Source organism: Aythya ferina (assembly GCF_964211825.1).
Source record: "Aythya ferina genome assembly, chromosome: 5".
Lineage (NCBI taxonomy): Eukaryota > Metazoa > Chordata > Aves > Anseriformes > Anatidae > Aythya > Aythya ferina.
In genome coordinates, this window is record NC_140301.1 from 41,119,804 (window position 1) to 41,141,697 (window position 21,894).

Below are 21,894 nucleotides of genomic sequence, written 5' to 3' on the forward strand. Positions count from 1 at the left end.
AACCTCAGGTCATGTTTCCTCAGAGTGTTTAAGGAAACATTAGCAGAGGATCCTGGCCAGCCTGTTTGACAACAGGAGTAAAAGAAAGGACTGCATATGCCTTTGACAATCCAGCACATGGCATAAATCTCAGAGCATTTTAACATGGATGATTAGTTTGTGGTGATTAGCAGTGATGTGCTGCCACATTCTGGAGATGGTTTGTCTCAAAGGCAGCTTTGGCTTCCAGGAGGTGGGTAAACATGGGGGCACAGAAAAAAAAAAAAAAAAAAATCTGTTTTGTTCAAATACTCTGAAAGCCACAGAAGTGTGTTATATTGATAGAATCCTACTAATTTTTTTCAGAGTCTTTCTCCCTGTAGGGATTGCTGGCAGTAGTACTACCATCCCTAAAACTCAGCTGATTTGGGTCAAAGGAGAAGTCTCAGAGCTTAGACTTCTTTCTTGCCTATTTATATGGTAGTGTGTGAATACTGTTCAGGATCTAGTTCATGATGCCAGATTTCTACTTTAACGTTGTAATATTATGCAGTTTCACTTAAGGGCATGCTCAACATAGTTTGTCTAGAACCTGATCTATTTTCTACAGGTAAACACAAAAAAGTTAAAGTTTTTCTTTAAAACTTTTCTTTTAAACTTTTTCTTTAAACTTTTTAAAACTTTTTCTTTAAAAGAAAGGAGAGAAGGATCAAGTACACAAAACATCTAGATTTGAATCAGTAAAATTCTAACTGGTCTTAGGCATAAAATCATTATTAGAAATAATATATGCATATGATAAATTATGTTTTATCTCTTTAGTAAATCCATTGTTTGCACTGATACCAAGTTATTGACATCTTTGCATAGGTTAGTTTAGACTATTTACTGTATATTAATTCTCCCTAAAATTTCCTCTGTTTCAGTTTTACATTTAATTATTTCATGCACTTTTCTCTATAAGTCATTTTAGACTGCATCAGCTGATATTCTCAATAGATTTTACATACAAATGTTTCTCTGCTTCTTGAAGAGATCTGACAGAATATGTCTTATGTTCTCACTTCATGAGGTCTGGATCTTTCAACCAAATTTAATAGCTATTTATGCCTTTGGAAGATCTTATCTAATGTACTATTGGTTCAGGGTCATTCACAGCCTCACATTATATTAAAACACGGACAGAGTGTGTAATTTGTTAATGTCATGAAGGATGAAGTTGGTTAGAAAGGGAAGTGTACACGATTTATAATAACACAAGTGTTTCCTTGCTAATCCCTTGGCAGGTTCATTATCTGTAGAGCCCCAGGCAATAGTTGGCCTATCATGAGAGTGAAATTTAACCCACAGCATGAAATTAATCCTCAAAGACTTTTGTCTACTCTTTCTAGAAATAATAAATTCAAAGTGATTTTATAATTCTCTCTCTAACTTTATGTGTAAGTGTTAAATTGGTATCTAAACTCTATGGCACATGTCAACCTATTGATTTATGTTTAGCTAAGTAACATGTAAGTGTATACTAAGAATAAAGAATTTGAAGATGTGAATTAGTGGTACATTCATTGCTTCTTCGTATAAGCCTTTATCCTTTCTATTTCTTGTAATTACAGTGAAGACAAGGAGTGTATATATATGGATGTATGCATGTATAAAGTCATTCAAAGGATCATATCTGGACTTCCTAGAGCTTCTGATTTTTTCTGGAAACACATTAGGTTTCCGATCATTCCTCTCATTCTTCAGACATAATTTGTAACAGTGGTGCAGACATTAAACTATTCTCACTTCACATAGTCTTTCAAAGAAAATCAGTTTCTCAAGTCATACCGTATTTCCTCTGCATAGTTTAGGAAAGTTATGCTTGGGCACGTGTATACTCTAGGTGGGGAGGGAAACGGCAGTTGCTGAAGTATGTTAAAGGCAATGGTGAGCAAAGGGAGTGTCTTTGATCCTAAAAAAGACTTTAAGATATATTAAAGATGCTGCTTGATATTAATCAAGATATTGATATTATATCAAGATATTGATATTGATAAACTACATACCTTATTGTGATATTCGTTGCTCAGGATAGAAATTCCTACAAAAGTTTCTCATATAAAATAAAGCTTAGGTTTCTGATGTATTTTCTAAACTGCTTTTATTGTTAATGGAAGATGAAGGATTTAAGCATTGCATTTTGATACGGTACAGTACTGTAAATCAATTACATTTAGTAATTCAAATATCATTTATGTCTACATTATGACTATCCATTCAACAAAATGTAGACAGAATCACAGAATCACAGAATTTCTAGGTTGGAAGAGACCTCAAGATCATCAAGTCCAACCTCTGACCTAACACTAACAGTCCCCAATAAACCATATCCCTAAGCTACAGTTCCCACTAAACCATATCCCTAAGGTAGACATTGGTGGGAAAATTGCAGAACTGCAGTGCTTGCTTATAGGTGTTAGTGATTACATAGAAGGAGCAGAGACAATGATATATTGCTCATATTTTGAGCAATGACTGCCTGAAGGTTTTCCATCTTCTCAATATATATAGTGTTTCTTGGACCACACTCTTCTCCCTTCTACCTACTTTCATAACTTTTTTCACTTTATACATCCATCAGTCATTCCTCAGCAATTGACTTTCCCTGTTTGCCCTTTTCACAGCCCACAGTCTCATAGTGAAAACTTCCTGCAACAAAAGCAGCAGTGTTTGTTTATGGTGAAACCGTGGTTTCTCCTGCCAGTTCCAATGACAAGTTGGCATCTTGTGACCTTTAATAAATGGGGGTAAATGATGTGTCTGTTAGCTGGTAGGCAGGATGGCTATTTGCATTTTCAAGAGGGTCTTGAAACATAAAAAGGCTAAAAATTCTCCTGTGCATGTAATGAAACTAGAGATTCCCTTCTGCAGACCTTTAAAGTCATTTATTCTTGGAGGGGTTCAGGCCACATGTGGGACAAGCTGTAGATTTAACACGTACCGTACCAATGTACTCTGCAAAGTTTAAGTAGATTAAGTCCTTCCCATGCCTTAGCCTGGGCACCTTTCAGGATGCATAGCAGAGAAAGTTGGAACCTGGCTATCCTTGGATTCCTGTTTATGTGCACAGACTGTATTGCACCAAAGTAAAGACCCACAATAGAGAAGGTGAAAGTACTGCCAGTGTAGTTAGTGCACACACTATCTGGCTAGGTCTTTGGAAGAAGCATAGCGTAACTTTTGTTCTAATTATCTGCTTCCCCATTAGCTAGCATGTGTGCTAATAAAATGGAGGAAAGTGGCATGACCAATATATTGTATGCTTAGGTTTTTATTTATTGCACTCTTGCTCAGTTTGGCCTTGAACAGCAAATAGCAATTTATTAACCAACAAAGGCATAACCCTACATGTTGAATATAATTATATACATGATAGTTACCTTTTAGTTCTATATGATGCACTGAGTTTTCAGTCATATTTCAACAAGCCCATTTTATTTATCAGTAGGCATTCAATAATTCAATAAGTCAATTTGCTTTATCTCTAAGGCCATGTAGTATTACAAAGACAAATTTTAAGAGAACTTTCACATCCTTCTTTGATTTAAAGATTTTCTTAAAGATTTTCATGAAATCATTTAGCTTTTCTTTTTTTTTTTTTTTTTTTTTTTTTTTTTTTTGGAACAATACATAAAAAGCACAAGGCTGCAAGCAAACAGTAAAACAGTAAAATCTGTTGAGAAGTTTATCCTCCAGACCACTGCACTGCCTGCTTCCCGCAAATGTTTTGCTGCAATCCTCTCTCAAAACTTGCCCTGCTTTGTACCTTTAAAATTATCAGCACTTGGAAAAGTCTTGTTAAATCTGAAAGAAGTCCTGTTTTTCTTTAGACTTAACAATGTTTCAGATACTGATTAAAAAGGGAATTCTCCCTTTATTCCTGAGGTCAGTAAGAAATATTATGGAAAATTGCGTTAACTCTTGCAAATCCCTCTACAACTATAAAAGTACAAATGAGATCGTCCCTGCTGTTTCAGTCAGGCCTATGAACCTCAGAGCAATAGGATATTTATAAGAAAATTCCAGACATAGCAGTGGTGCTGTGATCCATATGACCCAAAGTTTCCAGTCTTTGTCTATCCTCCTGTCTTTAAGGAAAAACAGAGGGGCATAAAATGAAAACTTGGAAGATCACAAATCATTGTTATGACTCATTATAATGAATGATTTGTGCATTACTTTATGGAGTAGTTAGGTAGGTTTGGGGGGAATAAAGAAACCCTTCTTTTTAATTTTCACCACTTTAGGCCCATTTTCAAGCAACTGTCTTTCCTAAAATAATGCTGCTCTTTTTTCCACACTATCCTGGATAACCAGTGAGTTTTTTCAGCTGGGGGAGTGTGTTGTGATGTAAAGGCTCAGCCTTGCGCTGCTGTTGTCAAGAGCCTGTTAGTGTTTCCATTACAACACTAAATCTTATTTTCTGGTGTTTATAACCAGGCCATAAAATACTTGAAGTCAAATTTTGGTAGTTTTCAAAATGCATTTACAAATAAGAAAAATAATCTCATTGGGAGGGGCTTGTTAGGTCTCCAGAAAAATAAATAAATAAATAAATATCCTGACAGCTTTGCAGCAACAGTGATTCAGTTTTGGACATTCAAAATGAGTCTTCTGACCACAGCATACAACCTGCATTCAAGACTCTTCTGAGTTTTGCTTAACATTATATCTGTTGTTACCTACTAAAAGTAGAATTGTTACTTGAAAAATAAAAATAAAGTACTGAAGCCTGTAGGAACACCGTTGCTGCTCCTACAAAGTAGCACTTACTACACTACATTTGGGAGAACTCCCCTCTTTATTTTCAAACTGTGAGTAAATAGGATGTATTCTCAATTGTCAAAGTTTTCTCTTCCCTTCCTGGGATATATTCTAATTTGTTAGACAAAAGTTTTCTGGAAGTGTGGACACATATCTGTTGACTATAAAAGATGCTGGAAAGCTACCATTTCAACACACGGCAAACTTTCCATAAAGTTATGGGATCGTGTTTTTATTTTTCTTTTTACAAAGAGGGAAGTGTACCATTTCAGATAAACTCTATTACAGAAAGCAAGAGTGTTCCGATATTTTACTAGTTTTATTTTAAGTCACCTCAGCAGAGCAAGTCATAGCTCTTCAGAGGAAATTTCATCCTAAACTTGCCTTGTTATGCCCTACTGTACGTTAAGAATTGCTAAGGTCGCTAAGCACTGCCTGATAATGAATTCCATATAAGCTGCAATATTGGAGCACAGCTGGGTGGGTAAGAATTGAGTTTCAGTCTTTAACTCAGAATTTCCTTATTTTACTGGTTTTATTTCAAAATGTAGTGCTTCTTTAAGACTGTAGGTAAAAAGAAAAAAGGTAAGTTTAACACGGAATCAACATATGCTTGGAAGGTATTGACCATGTTATGTGTATTTGCCATCAGTCTTTTAATAAGAAAAGTCATATAAGTTAGAGTATTCAAATGCAGAGTATTTAGCTGTATTTTTCAGTGGAGTAAGGCGGGTTATATCCTTTCCAGTATTTTAAATATCTCAGCCACAATATCTTAATCAAATTTTAAATGTTTTCCAGCACAGACATGGGAGGTTGTGTGGACACTCAAAACTAACACTTCTTTCAACAACTCACAATTTGATTTTGGCTATTTTCCACTGAAAATGAGTTTGGATTTCTTTAGTTGACCATTTCTTTCCTTTGGGAAAAAAGATATTTTCGGTTATCTTTACTACTTTCACCATAGGGAACAAATGTAATGTATATTTTGTTGTGTTTTGCAAATTTTTTGGTGATAAATCTTTTTAATACCAAAAAAAGAAAAGTCAGAATACACTAAGCTGTGATGGGATTCCTCTCATCAAAGAACTTATAATGCTAATGAGTCCTGAAATGAATTGAACAACCCTTCAAAAAGACCTCCCCTCAAATCTTCTCATCTGAAAGCCACAACAATTTTCCTGCCTACTCAGAAAGAAAAGTTCTGTGTGATTACCAGAGGGGAAACAAATCAAAGCTTTGTATAAATATATATATATACATATATATATATATATATATATGTATATATGTATATATTCTTGGCCCCATCTATCGGAACTGTTGAAGAAAGAAGTGTCTTTTTCCTGTGGGATATACATTTTCCTATTTCAATATTTAAATTGGAAGCATTTTTGAATAATGATTACTATTTGTATTTAAGTTATTGGCTAGTAATAACCAACAGTAATTATTCATTTGAAGCTTTCCTATGGCTTATCAGATATATTTTATTTTACAAAGCTGCATGAAGATTTGCCTTTGTATCTTTTTGAAGTAATAGAGGATAATCTTACTTTTTATAAGCAGCAAAATCATTCATCTTATTTGGTATCATTGATATCATAACAAAATTAACCAATGGATGAATTTTTCATATTCACATTTAAATTTTTTAAAGGCTCTGATTTGCAGAGGCTCAATAATGTATTAATTGACGGTAATGGCACAAGGCATGAGAATGGCTGTACTGGATTTGACTAATCCAACAAAGAGAGGTCAAGAGAGGATATACATTTTTGTAATAGCAGTTCAACTAAGATAAGGAATTGGACATTTTTTAATCAGGCACATGTTATAAACAGAAATCAGCCAAACCACATTCTAATTTTTCCCTGAATTGGGACTGGATGCTGGAGCCTTTATGTAAAATAATCTAATATCTGACTTCTTGTGAAATCTCTTCTAGTCATTAATTTGTATTCCTCATCACTTTGTTGTTTTTCTATAAAAAGCCATATAAGCCATTTTGAAGAGAAACATACAAGACTATCCAAAACTAATGAAAGCCAGACTTCTGTTGATGTATTAGGCCATCAGTAACTACCCATATGTAAAATCTTTAAAAATAACTCCATCATCTCTGACAATGAAAAATTATTCCTCATGCTGTCATTTTCAATATTTGTCCTGTTTAGATAAGGGGGAAAAAAATTCATAGATTTTGCGATAGTTGTTTTTCCTTAGGAAATAAAGAGTACAGGAGTTTTCAGAAATAAACCATCACTCTTAAAAACAAAATACTGTTTTTGCTATTTCTAGTTTCTGCAGATTCACTAATAGCTAAGCATTTTATACACAAGAAAATGTAGACAAAAAGCACAGGCAGTGTTTAAATTTACCTACTCCTTTTACAGTTGTCACTTCTTAGCCAATTTTACTTTCATAAGATCTTAAGATCACACATAAGATATTGTGTGATCCTTCAGATAGAGGTATCTGTCTAAGGTCATCACTGTTGTCATAGAAGTTGTATCCAGGCAGCCAAAATAGTTTAGAGGACAAAATTATACATTCCTTTGTATATCCTCAACACTGGAGAGCTGTCCCTGCTCCAGCAGAAATTCCAGATAGGCTTTTCAGACAGAACATTAGAGTAACTTCTAAAGGATAATAACAGGGAGTGCTGTTTCCAGGTCCATAACTGTGAAGAAAGGCTGGCACTTTGTAAGGACCTTGTAGAAGCTGAAAACCCACAGTTGTATCTGGCACCCAGAAACACAGAGCTTGGAGGCTGGAAGTTAAAGCTTGGTGTGCATGTGCAATAGGTAGAGAGGACACCTGCTCCCTTTCTATAGGTTCACCTCACTAAGAAACATGCCAGGATGTCAGAATAGAATGTAAGAATAAGGTAGCAAAATTTTCTTTGAATATATAATATATTGCATTCAGAAATAAACTGGGTCTGAAGGCTTCATCCTGCAGTGCCAAGGCGCATATCATGTTTGCACTTCCAGTGCCAAGCTTAGGTGAACAATACAAGTGTTTTCTGTTCCCTGGTCAGCACAGAGCACTGACAGTGTTCTCAATATTCTAATCCATCAAATAAAAGCAAATTTGCACAACATAACTAGAAATAGCATATGGTTTGCACAATCATAGCTATCAGTTTGCATGATATTTCTCTGACCAGCTTTTAAGATTGTCCTTCATTTAATCTTTCATTCCTGTGGAATAAAGGAATGGTAGAATTCAGTAAATTACTTTTTGTTGTTGCTTTGAACTCTCCTCCACATACACGCATGCATCAATGGAATTAGATTATTAAAAGTATTTATGGTTTGAACTTAGTTTCTGCTGTGTTTGTTTCTCAGGAAAACATTAAATTATTTGTATTTGACTGCTATAACTAGTTATTTTTGCTATTCTTTAAGAAAATTACCAGAGGAGATTTTCATGAAACAGTTACATAGGTTCTTTAACTGGGTTATGTGCTTCTTGCCAAGTTTGTTTTTGCTAAATGCTCGTCTAAAACTATATGTAAAGGATTTGTTTATTTATTTATTTATTTTTCTGCCATTGTAGCTGCTGTATGTTTTGTCCCCTGTGGATAATGGAAAAGTTAATAGTTCTTCATTAGTAACTGACAAAGTACAGCTTTTATTTCTAAAATGCACTGTTATTATTACATTTTTATTACTATTATTGCACTCCAGGAATATATATAGTGCCACTTTATTTTTCCCACTTATATTTTTGGTGGAACTATGTGCTTCTTAGCCAGAAGACTAAAGTATAAGATGGAGGAAAGTCAACCTTAAAAATAATAGGAAATACAGGAAAGATGATTCTCTTTTCTGATCAGTATACTATCAAGTCAGTGAATAATCACATCTTTCTTCTGGTGCCTTGTCAGGAAGCTGGGGGGACTTCCTTTTGTTTCATGGATGCTGTCTTCAACACAAGTAGTTTTACCAGAATAGGTTCCTAATCGAACAGAATGGAGGAGATCCAAGCTTGTAAACCAATGAGAGTTTGGACCAATTGCTTTATGAGAGCTTTGATAAATTGCTTTTAGGTAACTTAAAGGGAGGTTGCAACTGATGACGATCTTACTGGATTCAAATTTTGATCAGAATAGGCAATCTGTTTCATCTAAGTTCTGCTCTAAATTGCTAAATCCTTTGTTTATCTAGCTCTAACTTTTACTGTGAATGTACTCACTCAAATGTAGTTAGGAGTTACTGTCTTACTCATACACTGGCAATGTTTCCTCTTTTTGCCCTACCTGCTTTTCACAGCAGTTGCTGAGAATTTTTTATAACAGACAAAGTGAAAATTGCTGGTTAACCAATTACATATGAAGAGGATTGCAATATGAAGATTGGGATTGCAATAAGACACAGGTCAGGTGTGGAATGGACGAATTTATGAGTTGCAATATTTGCTAAATAATTCAGTAAATGTGAAAATTCATCAATTTGTATTTGGTAATTTTTGTATGAACTTCATACCTGATAGTAGACATTCAGACTCACATAAAAGTTATCTCTGCAAAGAATTTTGAGTTTTCAGGGTAACTTTACAATTATTTTCATTGTTATTATTAAAAAAAAAAAAATCCTTCAAAAGTCATAGTGGTAAAAAAAATCACAAATCCCATCACGAACTCCAACAAAGTAAATAAAATTTCTGTTTAGATGAATTTTGAAATCAGTTTTGTAATACTTATCTAGCAATTATTCTGATTTATTACTTGTAAAATAAATATGAATTGTATGAAAACAGATGATAAATTCTGTAGTTAGATGGAAGCAAATCTATATCTGCTAAACACAATGACAGGAATAAGTTCTGTTCTTTGCCTGTTCTCTATGTTACAACTTTATAGTATTATTAATTTTTTTTGCAGTTAAATAATCATCATAGCAATACTATAATACTTAAAATATGACCCTTATACCAGCATAATTTATATCTTTGTCTTTAAATAATTAGATTTTTTGTTTTGAAATCTTAGGTTCAGTTCTTCAACAACTCGTATGATTTGCTGTTAAAATAAGTAACAGAATTATACTCTCAATTTAGTTATTATCCTGTAAGAAACGTAAGCAATTCAAAGAACTTGAGCCAAAAAAATAAAATATATTATCAAGGTCTGCTTTGCAGTGCAAAGTTTTGCATGAAATCTGAGCATCAGTAGATAGCCTTCACCAGTAGTAGCACCTGAATAAATGTTTAAGTTAGCAAATTTAAATCTTTTTAAATTATAATGCAGTTATTTTTTATTATAGACATGAACTATTAGATGATGTATATTTATATAAAGCTTCAGGCTATACATTCTTGATCAAGTTATGCTAGTAGGACTAACTACAGAGGTATGTCTCGAATCATGGGAATTATTGAAATTTTAGGAGAACTATATATGTTTTCAGCTTTCAGAAGGCTGTGTATTTGTTTAAAAGTTGTTTTAAGTTTAACGTTGCACAGATAATTTAATTTGTTTTGTTGTTATGCCACATAACTCTCCTCTCTTCTTTATACCATATGAACAGCTCAGTAACTGAGATTATTTGCTTTGGTCCAAATCATGGGGGGAATGTTAGGAGCTTTATACAAAATAGAGTAGCACATATGATGAAATCCTAACAAGATGTGAGGAGAGGGAAAAAACAACTAAGACTGCCACTTATTGGAAGCACTGTGACATGGTGTAAATTCTGTTTCTCTGAGTCAATGTTTTTCTTTCCCTCTGAGCTTTGTGGTTGAGGAACTAGTCAGCAGTACTGTACAAATGCACCAAGAAATTCTGGAATTTATGAATGAGGGTATGGGCTTTGTAATCCCCGTGGTGAGTCTGGTCCACATAACAGGATTTGGTGAGCCTGCTGCACATCACATTGTGGTTGTTCTATATAGTTGTTAATTAGCTGCTCAGTACCTACTTTAACATTGTGGTTGTTCTATATAGTTGTTAATTAGCTGCTCAGTACCTACTTTAACATAGATATGAAAATAGTGGTTTCTTCCTTTTAGATTTTAATGTAACTAAAAGAATTTCAGCATGAATTTGACATCTTTATTCAACCCAGAGCATTAAATAAAAGGTGGAGGACTGCTAGGTAACATTGCAATGAACAGAGTGTAAACACTGCATGGATATATACTGTAGTGGCAAAATCCACAGGACACTTTTGATGAGATCTTCAGCAAGCATGAACAAATAGAAACAGCAAATGAGAGAGGCAAAGAAAAAAATATATATTATATACACACATATATATATCAGAGAGCACACACATCTGCTTGTACTCCTATAGATACAGATAGTGTTAGAGAAGACTTTAAAGGACTTCTGGAACAGGGTGTTTTTGCAGGAAATCTTCCTGTATAATGAGGATTTTGTAAAAGTCAGCATAAAATACTGGCCATTATAAAACCCAAAAGAACTGTAAGTTAGGCATTGTAAACAGATACGTACATTTGTGTACAGCAGAGTACACATATATATATCATAATGTTGATTAATGTGAATAAGTTAGAATATTTTCTTGGGTTTAGATCATAGTTTTCAATGCAGATGTTGCATTTTGAACAGACCCCAAGACCTCGAATTATTTAACATGATTTCTGCTTTTTGAAATCCCAGCCATGTCTCTTTCGGTTTGAACAAGGAAAGACATTGATGTTCTTTTTTAAAATAATATCAGGACACTTTTGTATCAAGCAAAGCTACTACACGGTGGTGTTTAGTCAAAGAAGGCATAAAACACCAAATCTCATGGGATGTTGCTATGGCCCCAAAGGGAGATTGCAAGGTCCCCAATGACATCAGGAGCTGGATGTGGGAGCAGTGAGAAAGGGAAGGCAACAGGCCCCAAGCAGGTGGAGATTACACATGGCCCAATGGTTCTGCCAGCAGGCCCAAGGTGGGAACACACATCACAGCATTTTGGCCACAGCAGACAGCCGAGAAGCAGAAAAATGAGAAAGAAAGAAAGTTATCTAACGATCATTTTTAGGGCAATCAAGCTCTCAGTAAATGTTTACAGTGTTAGAGGATACAGTGGCCAATCTGCCTCCCTGTCCATTCAACGTGTCTCTGTTTGCTGAAAAGCACATGATGTTTTTCAGACATCAAAATAATAAATTAGGTTAGAAGTTTACGCCCTGATTATATTTATAGGTGAATTTATCTTTTTGTTCTAGCAAAGCTAATACCTTTCAAGGCAGGCGTCCAGCTTCCAAAAATGCATGAAATTCAGGGGTTTTATAATGCTTTTAGAAGGAAATGGATTGGAAGCAGAGAAAGCCATTACGTATCCCCTAGTTGTGTTCATTCCTCTAAACAATCATTAAAAACAGACCAGGTTGTTTACTGAAGTGAATGCTTTCACTCTTTTGGACTATTAAGATTACCAATACAAGCTGCTGCTGCCTCCAGAAAACCAAATATTTTTTCAGCTCTTCCTTGAGCTTCTTATAACAAGTTCTGGTGATCAATTAGCTAGTTCATTAAAAAGTTACACATGATTTTATTAAGGCAAGCAATTCTGAATCAAAGAACCCAATTCGCAGATCTAGGTTGAAACACATAATTGGCATGTATTTTAGGATCACTGTTAAAGCTATAAAAAAGATTTACTAGGGAAGGAATGGATCCAAAAACCCTAAAGGAAGGAATATGTTACTTGTGTGACTCAGTGTTACAAATGGACTCACTTAATACTAGAATCTTATCTATTTTAAAGTTAAAAAAAAAAAAAAATGCAACTTTAACTTTTTTTAGCAAGAAGTTGTCCTCATGTCTCTTCATCTGAAACAATGAAATTACTTATTGTATTATTGTCTTTCACTATGATTTTCATTATTACTATCAAAGACATACTTTAAGTTAATTATTTAATAATTATGAGAAGTTGACCGACTGTAATTGTAAATCAAAATTAAGTAACATACCTTCATTGTGTTGTTCAGATGTACAGTGAGACTGTGATTAATTCTCAGTTCTACCTACATTTGTGTATGCGCGGATTGTAGCTGGAAACCTTGCACATGTGCTAGTAGGATAAGCTTGAGGATTTGTAAGGTGAGAGAGAGGGGAGGCACGTTATTCTGAGGATGTTTTGAAACAGTAATGCTTTGTTCTGAGTTTACAAGTGGGTCAAATCTTGAAACTTGAGAAGAAGAGTTTAGGTTAAGAAAGCTTTACTTTTGAAATACTTGAGGAAAAAGCAATTTGCTGGTGAGTTTTTGAAATAATTTTTTTGTTGTTCTTTAAAAAACATAAAGACTATTTTTGTTTTTCAACTGAGAGGTATAAATAATCAAGTTTTATATATATCAAGATTTGATTAGAATCTACTTTCTATTATAATGTTGATTGCTTGATTACCTCAATGTAAAAGTTTCTGTAGCTGATATTTCTGTTGGACTTGTGCAATGGCATAGAGGCATTTTCAACTATTAGCCTTCCCTAGGGTTCTTTTCAGACAAAATGTTATGCATCAGCTCTTATTTGAGTATAAGCCTATTGAATAGCATTCTCTACTCTGCCAACTTGGCAGCAAGTTTTCCCGCTAATAAAAGAGGTTACCCCAGATAGAGATCCCAGATGTGCCTGAACTACTTTTATTAGGACTATGGAGGGGCTCAGTGTTTCCTTCTAACTGTTTTCAAAAAAGGTGTGGGCTTGCCTTCATAAGTGCCTAAAGAATTGTATTACATCACTGGATTTTTTTTTTTCCTTAAAGTGAATAAAACATTAGATGTGTTAGCACAGAACACAGTTTAGGAAATACTGATGTTCATTAGGATAAATGCCTTTTGTTCCAGTGGAAATCCTGGTTTGTTTCTACTAAATTCTCATGAAAAAGAAAACACTGCTGTTTAACACTGAGTTAAAAATACCTTTATACCTTCACATATTAATGAGATGTGGCATATGAGTTTCTTGATTATGTCAGTTATTCTCTAAAACTATTTTTTTTGCTGTGTAGAATTTGTATTGTACTTAGTGATAAATCCAACTTATTGATCGACTGATAAAGACTTCTTGTAGATTGAATTTGCTAATATCAGTGGGTTTTTTGTTGTTTGTTTTGTTTTGTTTGTTGTTGTTTTTTTTTTGTTTGTTTGTTTTTTAATAGGCATTCAGAATTTCTCCATGCTATACAAGAAGTAGAATAATTTGACTGGGGTATTGAATAAATAATATAGTTTGTTAAACTTACTGTTTAACAAATACTGAAATTGTAAATAATAAGATGTTTACAGTCTTAAATCATAATCTTTATTTTCCTTTCAAGGCCTTTCTTTTGAAACCTTTATCACTGTCAAAATATGAATAAAGAAAACAAGGTTTTAATTAAGAGAATTAAAAGAATTCATTGTTTTGTTTTATTGTTCATCTTATTAATAAATTACAAAAAAAGAAATGAATGATGCTGTAATCTCTGGCCATGTCCCTGGTTGATTTTTATTGTAATTGCATCAGATATAAAAAGAACAAAACTGCACAGTGGATTAATTTAATTGTGAAACACATGACAGTATTCCATTTCAGATTTTCAAAAACAGGGTTTGATTCAAAGACTCCCATTAATTTCAATGGGCTTTGGATCAGGCACAGGGTTAACAGCTTATTTTTCAAACAACTAGAAAGAGGTGTAAATGTCAAAGGTGATAGTTATACTGTGAATTCCATAAACTACAAAAAAACATTACTACTAAAGCTCTATTTTTCCTTAGTTTAACAGCTTCTATGAAAACAGTGTTAATAAGTATATCAGGAACAGTATATAATAATGAATCAGATACATTAAATAACCTTTAAAACATCTTTTATATAATAATTAGAAAGTTAAAAGTAACTTAAAATCCCTAACTTCTCATGCTGTGATGTAAATTGTATTTTTTTTAGGTTCCAAATTCAAAGAGGGAAAACTGATCCGACCAGTTACAAGAGCCTGGGGGACTGTTTTAGGACTATTTTCCAGAGAGAAGGGTAAGAGTATATGTTTTTAAAATTGTCAATTTTATGTGACCTTTTTTAATCACCTATTTTCCAGACATTAGATCCTCTTTATATTCCACCCTTTCTGCAATTGCCAGAATTTGGCAAACATATAGTCTTACATAATGAGCACAATTTGCAACGTCCTAACATTACTCACACTTACAATACAAAATTTTGCTATTAGGATGTGTTTAAAAAACTGTGATACACAGCTGTGCAGAGATACTTGAACAAACTCTGCCTCAGTACTGGGAGAGGGATGGCCACATCAGTGCAATTCAGTATCTTGGTTCTTATATCTTGTTTTCTGAACTAGTTCAGTCTGAGCCTAGTTCAGAGGAGTACTTGTTTCCAATCTCTGATGAACTGGTATTCCCAGTTAGCTGTGGTAGGCAGTGTTTCTAAGACCTGTGTGAGTAAAATTACACAGCTTTTCAATTTGACAGAATATGGAAAAGGATTTATGGTTCTTAGTCACCTGAATCGAACTGGATTTAGAAGGTTACACTGTTCTGAGCCAGAGCTCTTCTAAGGGACTTGGGCTCTGATCCAGAGAGGCATTTAAGTACATGCTTAATTTTATGTGCAGTCCTGTTAAAGCTGGTGAATGTAATGGGACTGATCACATGCTTAAAGTTAAGCCTGTTATCCACAGGAGCTCTTTGGAAGCTAGCCTTTAATCAAAGTAACTAATTAGTCAATGCCAGTTTTGAGTAGCTGGCAGGCTTTCCATAACAACTTTGTAAATGCAACAGCAACCAGTATTTTGTCCATATATTGACCAAAATGGAATTGTGATCATATATAATGGCATAGATGCCACATATAGAAGCAGCAGAGGTGCAGCAGGGATCAGACTTCTTGTGTCCACAAGTTGTACTGGTAAAACATAAGAGAGGCCAGCAGTGAAAATGAACTAGACCAATATTGTTTCTTGTAGAGAGATTTAGCTAAACTACCTTACATAAGTACACAGATATAGAACTAGGTGGTTTGAATTGCTAAAGTAGAGAGAGTTGTAGAGATGTTTCACTAAAGTTGCAAAGAGAGGAAGTTGTCATGTTTCCCCTTATCAGCAGTATTTGTCAGTTAGAAACAGAATGTCACATTAAAACAGTCATCAGTAGTAAGCACAAGGGAAAAAGGAGAGGAATCTCAGATACAATATAATCTTAAACTTTGGCTAAAAATAAACAAAAGTAATCAACTAATCCTAACAAACTTCTCTGAATTCTTGAGTCTGTTATTCCCACCTATGCAAATTGTCCCATTTCTGAAGCTAGCTGATTATGACACTTTGGAAGAAGCAAGAGAGATGACTGCAAAATCTTTAAGTTAGTGGAAATCTTGAACCTAAATTGTATTATTTTGAATTCAATTTTTGAACCTCTCCTTGGGTGATCACAAAAATATGCAGAATAGAGCACTAAGAAAGGACTTCATATTTAGATACCAAGCAAATAAAAACAATATATGAGGTATCCAGATTCAGGTGTGAACTAGGAGAAGGGTAAAAGAAATTCTTTTGTGTCCCGTGTTTATTGCATATTGGCTAGCCCCAAATAAAATCCCCTTCAGCACTTTTTACTGATTTTCAGAGAGATCCAATTCTGTTTATACTGTCTATATAAGGGATTTATGCACCTCTCTCCAGCACTCAGAGTTGCCTACTGCCATATGTGACTTTACGTTAAGTTGGTAACAAAACAAATTCATGAAATAAGGGAACATGTCAGAAAAATAAATGTTACTAGTGGACTGCACCTGAAAATATTTACATTTGAGAATAGTGCTTATGCTCTTCTGTAGTAACATTTTCAATAATAGCAACTATGGTGAGCTAGAATGTCTAAGCCCAGTTCAGACAGGTAAGATATGTTTAAAGCCTTAATTTTTTGACCTTGTTCAGGTTATATGAAGAGTAGATTTGGGGGATTGGCCTAAAGTTTAATTTGCTGCAATCTCTCTTACTGAAGACTGACCAGTCTTATGTTACTGCAGCATTATAGTAACAATCTAGTGATTTCATGACAAACTGCTTATTGGAAATGGTGGCCAGGATTTCTTTAACCATCACTCTGATTTTCTCTGTGTTATAAGGAGAATTGCAGATAAAATATTTCCACTAATAGAATTCTGTCCTTTTCAAAGAATACAAGGTCTCCTTTATATTCACAAAACAATAAAAGTTTCTTAAACAAAAAACACAGGAAAAAATAAAAAGCCTCTACAAAAGCTCCCCTCCCCCAGCTCCCAAACTTTGAAGAGTTCTTTAGTTGGAAATAAATATTCTCCACAGGGAATTAAAATCTTCAAAGAATGATCCATCCCTTGAACTCTTTTCTTGTCTTACAAGAAAACAGGAGCCACAAAACATAAAATTTAATTGAAACTCACTAAAGGAAGGGTCAGTCTAGCATAGCATTAGAGGTGACTTAGCTGTCTATTAAATGGAGTTAGGAGTATCTACTTCAGGGCTTTTGCAGACTTGTGTTGGAACCTTCCAGTCACTTCCAATTGCACAGGGACTGCAGCTCTGTGAATTCTCTCCTGTGGTGACCAACCTTTGTTTAGCAGTATTTGTTAGTAACCTTGCATCTGAATTTCTCTGGTTTCACTTACGAGATGCTGTATGTATTGACAGATCTTTGACAGCAAAGGTAAAACCACCAGGAGTATATCTGTTTATTGAAGAGTGACAGCTTTACAGCTAACATAAAAATAATCTGATATTTATTGGGGAAAATGTTTGGATAGAGGATTACCTGAAACCATTAACAGAGAAAGCTTTTCATTCTTTTTAGGTCCTACAAATAAGGACCTAAAAGGTCCTTAGAGGTCGTAAGGGATTGATCATGTTTGTTGACCAATGTTTGCATTGTTGCCATTTTCACTGCATTTGTAATCACTCACTTCTTTGATAATGACTTAGGTTTGAATACAAAATGTCAGAAACCAACAGCTGAATGTATATGTTGCATAACAGTTTAGCTGAATGTATATGTTGCATTTATATTAAAGACACATGGTGTTATCTCATATTAGGAATGGAAATTATGCCCATCTGCACTATCTTAATTTAGAGTTGCACTAAAATGATGGATACTGTTATTTTGGGTCTGTAAACAACTTTGTTCATATAAACTTAGATTTTCATGAGCTCATAATTTTAACAATAAATGTTCTGGCTTACAGTTGGCTTTTTTGATAGGCACCCAGTCAAGTGCCTGTTACTTTCTCATTCATTGTTTAGCTTGCCTGAAACAGAAAGAGTAGCAGTGTCCTGGTTTCCAGTTTTGAAACTCAACATTTGAGAAAGTTACAGTTTAAAGGGTTGTTAGCTTTTCTTAGACCTAGATGGTCCTGGGAAAATACAAAACATAATAGTCATTGATCATCTGAGACCTCATTACTTCTGCTGAGTTATTTGATTATTAATGCTGAATTTGGTTTGGGAAGGAACAATTACCTCCCAATAAAAAAAAACTATAAGCTTTATAACTATTTCTGTCTTCTTCTCAGCATTGCCTCATACTCTCATACCATTCTCTTATACCTATAAGTGCCTGCCTGTATGACCACACACCTTTCTTTTAATAAGCAGCACCCTGACTCATACATTAGTGGGATTAGGCTTTAAAGCTGCACAAAACTTGTCAGCTATGGGTGGAGTAGATGGGAGAACAGCCAAGGCTAAGCAAGAGCTGGATGAATGCTGAGTTGTCAGCAAATGTGCAGAAGCTGGAGGGTTCCTGGCTTATGTGATAACAGTGAGCATTCATTGATTAAGGAATTTGCTAGCACTCTCCTTTGTCTTGCCTCTATTTCTTGTCTGTCTATCATGGTGACAAATTCCTGAAAGACTACAGCAGTGCTCTTGAGACCTGGCTCTCCCAGGTAGCTGCAGATGATGCTCTGCTGCTTCTAATTGCCAACAGGTCAGGAAAGGAGACTTGCAGGATTGCCAGCCCTGCAGGCAAGCTTCAGCCTCTGGCACTCACCAGCAGTCATCACCGCCCATTCCTGGGGCCCAGCTGGATGTATGCTCCTCCAGCTGGGCTGAGGAGACTTATCAAAAGGCTGCCAAATAAATGTTATACAAGATACAAATACTTGGCTACCCTGTGCATGAATTCTTCAATGAAATTGCCGACTGGGGAAGTGTGACATGGTCAGTCATGCCAAAAATCCCTTTTCCCAGCTAGCAGCTATGAAGCAGAGATTCATTTCCACTTACTGGAGACATAAATTCCTCTGGTATCAAAAGACCAGACTTAGGCTCTGACTTAAGTGCTCTGAGGCAAGCAAAAGTGGTAGATTAAGATGTTATTTCCTCCCATAGCTATCTACCCCTCTTTGATTTCTTTTTAGTACTTCATACCAGGAGAGCAGAAGTGAACTTGTACCCATGCTCATTTGCTACCTTTGAGAACCTGGTTTCTTCATATAGACCCACCTGCACTGGCACTTTCAAAGACCTGTGATCTAGCAAACTGAAAGCACATTTTCCCTTTTGCCCACTACTACAGGAACAGTAACTTCCATGTGAACCCTGAGAAAGGGGTCTAGCACTCGTACTTCAAAAATACCTATACATAGTTCTGTCTCTTTTCTAGCCCTACAGGTCTGCCCTACAGGTCTGCCTACAACCAAATAATGTACAAGTCTTGCTAAATCATAGAACCATAGAATCATAGAATGGCTTGGGTTGGAAGGGACCTTCCCCACCATAGGCAGGGAAGCCATCAGTTCACTCAGGGCCTCATCCAACCTGGCCTTGAACACCTCCAGGGATGGGGCATCCACAGCCTCTCTGGACAACCTGTTCCAGTGCCTCACCATCCTTACAGTGAAGAATTTCCTCCTAACCTCTAATCTAAATCTCCTCTCTTTTAGTTTAAAACCATTCCCCCTTATCCTGTCATTATCTGATTGAGCAAAGAGTTGCTTCCCATCATTTTTATAAGTCCCCTTCAAGCACTGAAAGGTTGCAGTGAGGTTCCTCTGGAGCCTTCTCGTCTTTAGGCTGAACAGACCCAGCTCTCTCAGCTTTTCTAAATAGGAGAGGTGCTCCAGCCCCTTGATCGTCTTTGTGGCCCTCCTCTAGACCCACTCTAACAGATCTTTATTGTGCTGGGTGCCCAAGGTGTGGACGCACTACAGTGCCAAAATATCTTTCTGTACCTATCCTGATGAATCCATGTAGACCATATATAGCAATATATAGTATATCACTAATTTTCCTTCTCTTTATCCCACATGTACAATTATTCTGTGGGTCACATTATGCTTTATCAGTGTCTTTGTGACATACTGTTGAAAAAAATGATCACATTCCCATGTGAAATAATATCATCTGAAACTAAAAGTATTATTGAAGCTTTGTAACACCCTACGAGAATTATAACTGAGATTATGAAGGAGAGTGTGTTGACTTAAACTGTGAATCTCTATAAAATTTTTATGGACAAAAATGAAAGTCTTAGAGCTGAATTTTTGAATACCTGAATCCTGATGCTTGCTTTGCATATCTTTGAAGAAGAAATCTCATATTTAGGAAATCTAATATTTGTGCATTTTCAGGGAGAATGAGCCTGAAAAATATAGCTGAGGTAATCACAAGTTCTTTTAGTACATAATTTAAAATAACAACTGTTGAATCTATACATTTACTTTCAGAAGTGAGGGACTCCATTTGCTTTGACAATTCTTCCATTCATTAAGATTTTGATATTACAACCCCTCTACAGGCAAACAGTGGCATTTCTCAGCCATCGCACTCACTTCTGAAGAGTACTTAGTGTGGTTTCTAAGACAGGATTCACGTGGCCTTCTGGTGAACGGGGCTCATGGACCTGTGGAGAAAAGAAAAAAGATGCCTTAGCAGACTTCAGCCTCTTGGTGCCACATGATGAAAGAATTTCAGAATTTTTCTGGGTAATTAGCAGGAGTTCCTTTTTCATTATCCACTATGTATACATGCAGAGTAATATACTGCATAGCTGTTCTTGATGCCATTTAGTCTAACTTTGTCCCATGCTTTACTCTATATAGACCTATGTGTAATATCATATCATAGTCTTACTATTTTCAGTTTCAGGTTGTTTATTGTGGTTTCAAGACATAAAATTTAAATAGTGGAAGGGTCCTAGTTAAAATTATCAATTATTATTATAAGACTGCTTTTAAGATTAGAGACAAGGAAGACAGAAAAGTTAACTGACAGATTTTTCCTGATTATTTACTTTAAAATTGTGATTTATACTATGCTTGCAAAGGTTTAGATCAAGTATGGCTACAAAGCAGAGGTCTTTAGTTATGGGAAGGTGATGTGTATTGCGCTATCTTAATTAAATTAACATCTGCATTTGATATTTAAACTTTGTCTCATGTCCCAGTAAAGACAGAAAAGATGTCAGGAAATTCTTATCCCTTCTAGTGTTTTAAAATGCATGTATGCATGCATATGCATGCCTATTTGTAAAATATTCATACATTTACTTAGTCTCTTAGTAGACAAAACTTACCCAGTTCATAATCCAGTGAAGTTTTGCCAACAGTCCCAAGTGACTCCGGATGCTTTTTGCAACATTAGTCAGTTATGAGAAGAAAAAAAAAAAAAAAAAAAAAAAAAAAAAAAAAAAGATGAAAACTGCTCTTTTAATCTCTACGTCTCAAAATGCTCTACAGAAGAAAGAAGTATCATTATCTCATTTATGCAGATGGGGATACTGGGGTTTAAGGTGCCAGTCAATAGAGTAGGTCTGGACAGGAGCATGAACACAGATGTTTGTCGTGGAGCAGACTGATACTGGGTAATTTGTTTGCCCCACAGTAACATGTTAATATCAGAGCTCTGAGGAACATGTGTTTTGGACATAAAATTGCATTCTTTCATTTAAGCTCCTAATTCAGAAGGGGTCTGAAGACTTTTGGCAATCCCTTTTGTGAGGTGGTTTGTCCAAGGTCATACACAGAGCTAGTGGCAGTTTTAAGCCTGTAGGCAGATATCCTGACTGCCAGACTGGTGCCCTGTTCAATGGATTGCACTGTCTGCAGATAGTCAGCAGCATTTACAGTGATGTTACTGTCATCAGGTTTTCATC

General features: G+C 35.2%; 1 protein-coding gene across 7 annotated transcripts in view; it reads left to right on the forward strand.

The window, feature by feature from the left end:
- Positions 1-21,894, forward strand: part of SLC25A21 (solute carrier family 25 member 21) — a 250,378-nt gene that overhangs the window by 167,581 nt on the left and 60,903 nt on the right. For all 7 annotated transcript variants that reach the window (XM_084521693.1, XM_084521696.1, XM_084521697.1 and 4 more), the window contains one exon: positions 14,693-14,776. In XM_084521693.1, the coding sequence (XP_084377819.1) occupies positions 14,693-14,776 (84 nt within the window). The remainder of the gene's footprint in view (positions 1-14,692; positions 14,777-21,894) is intronic.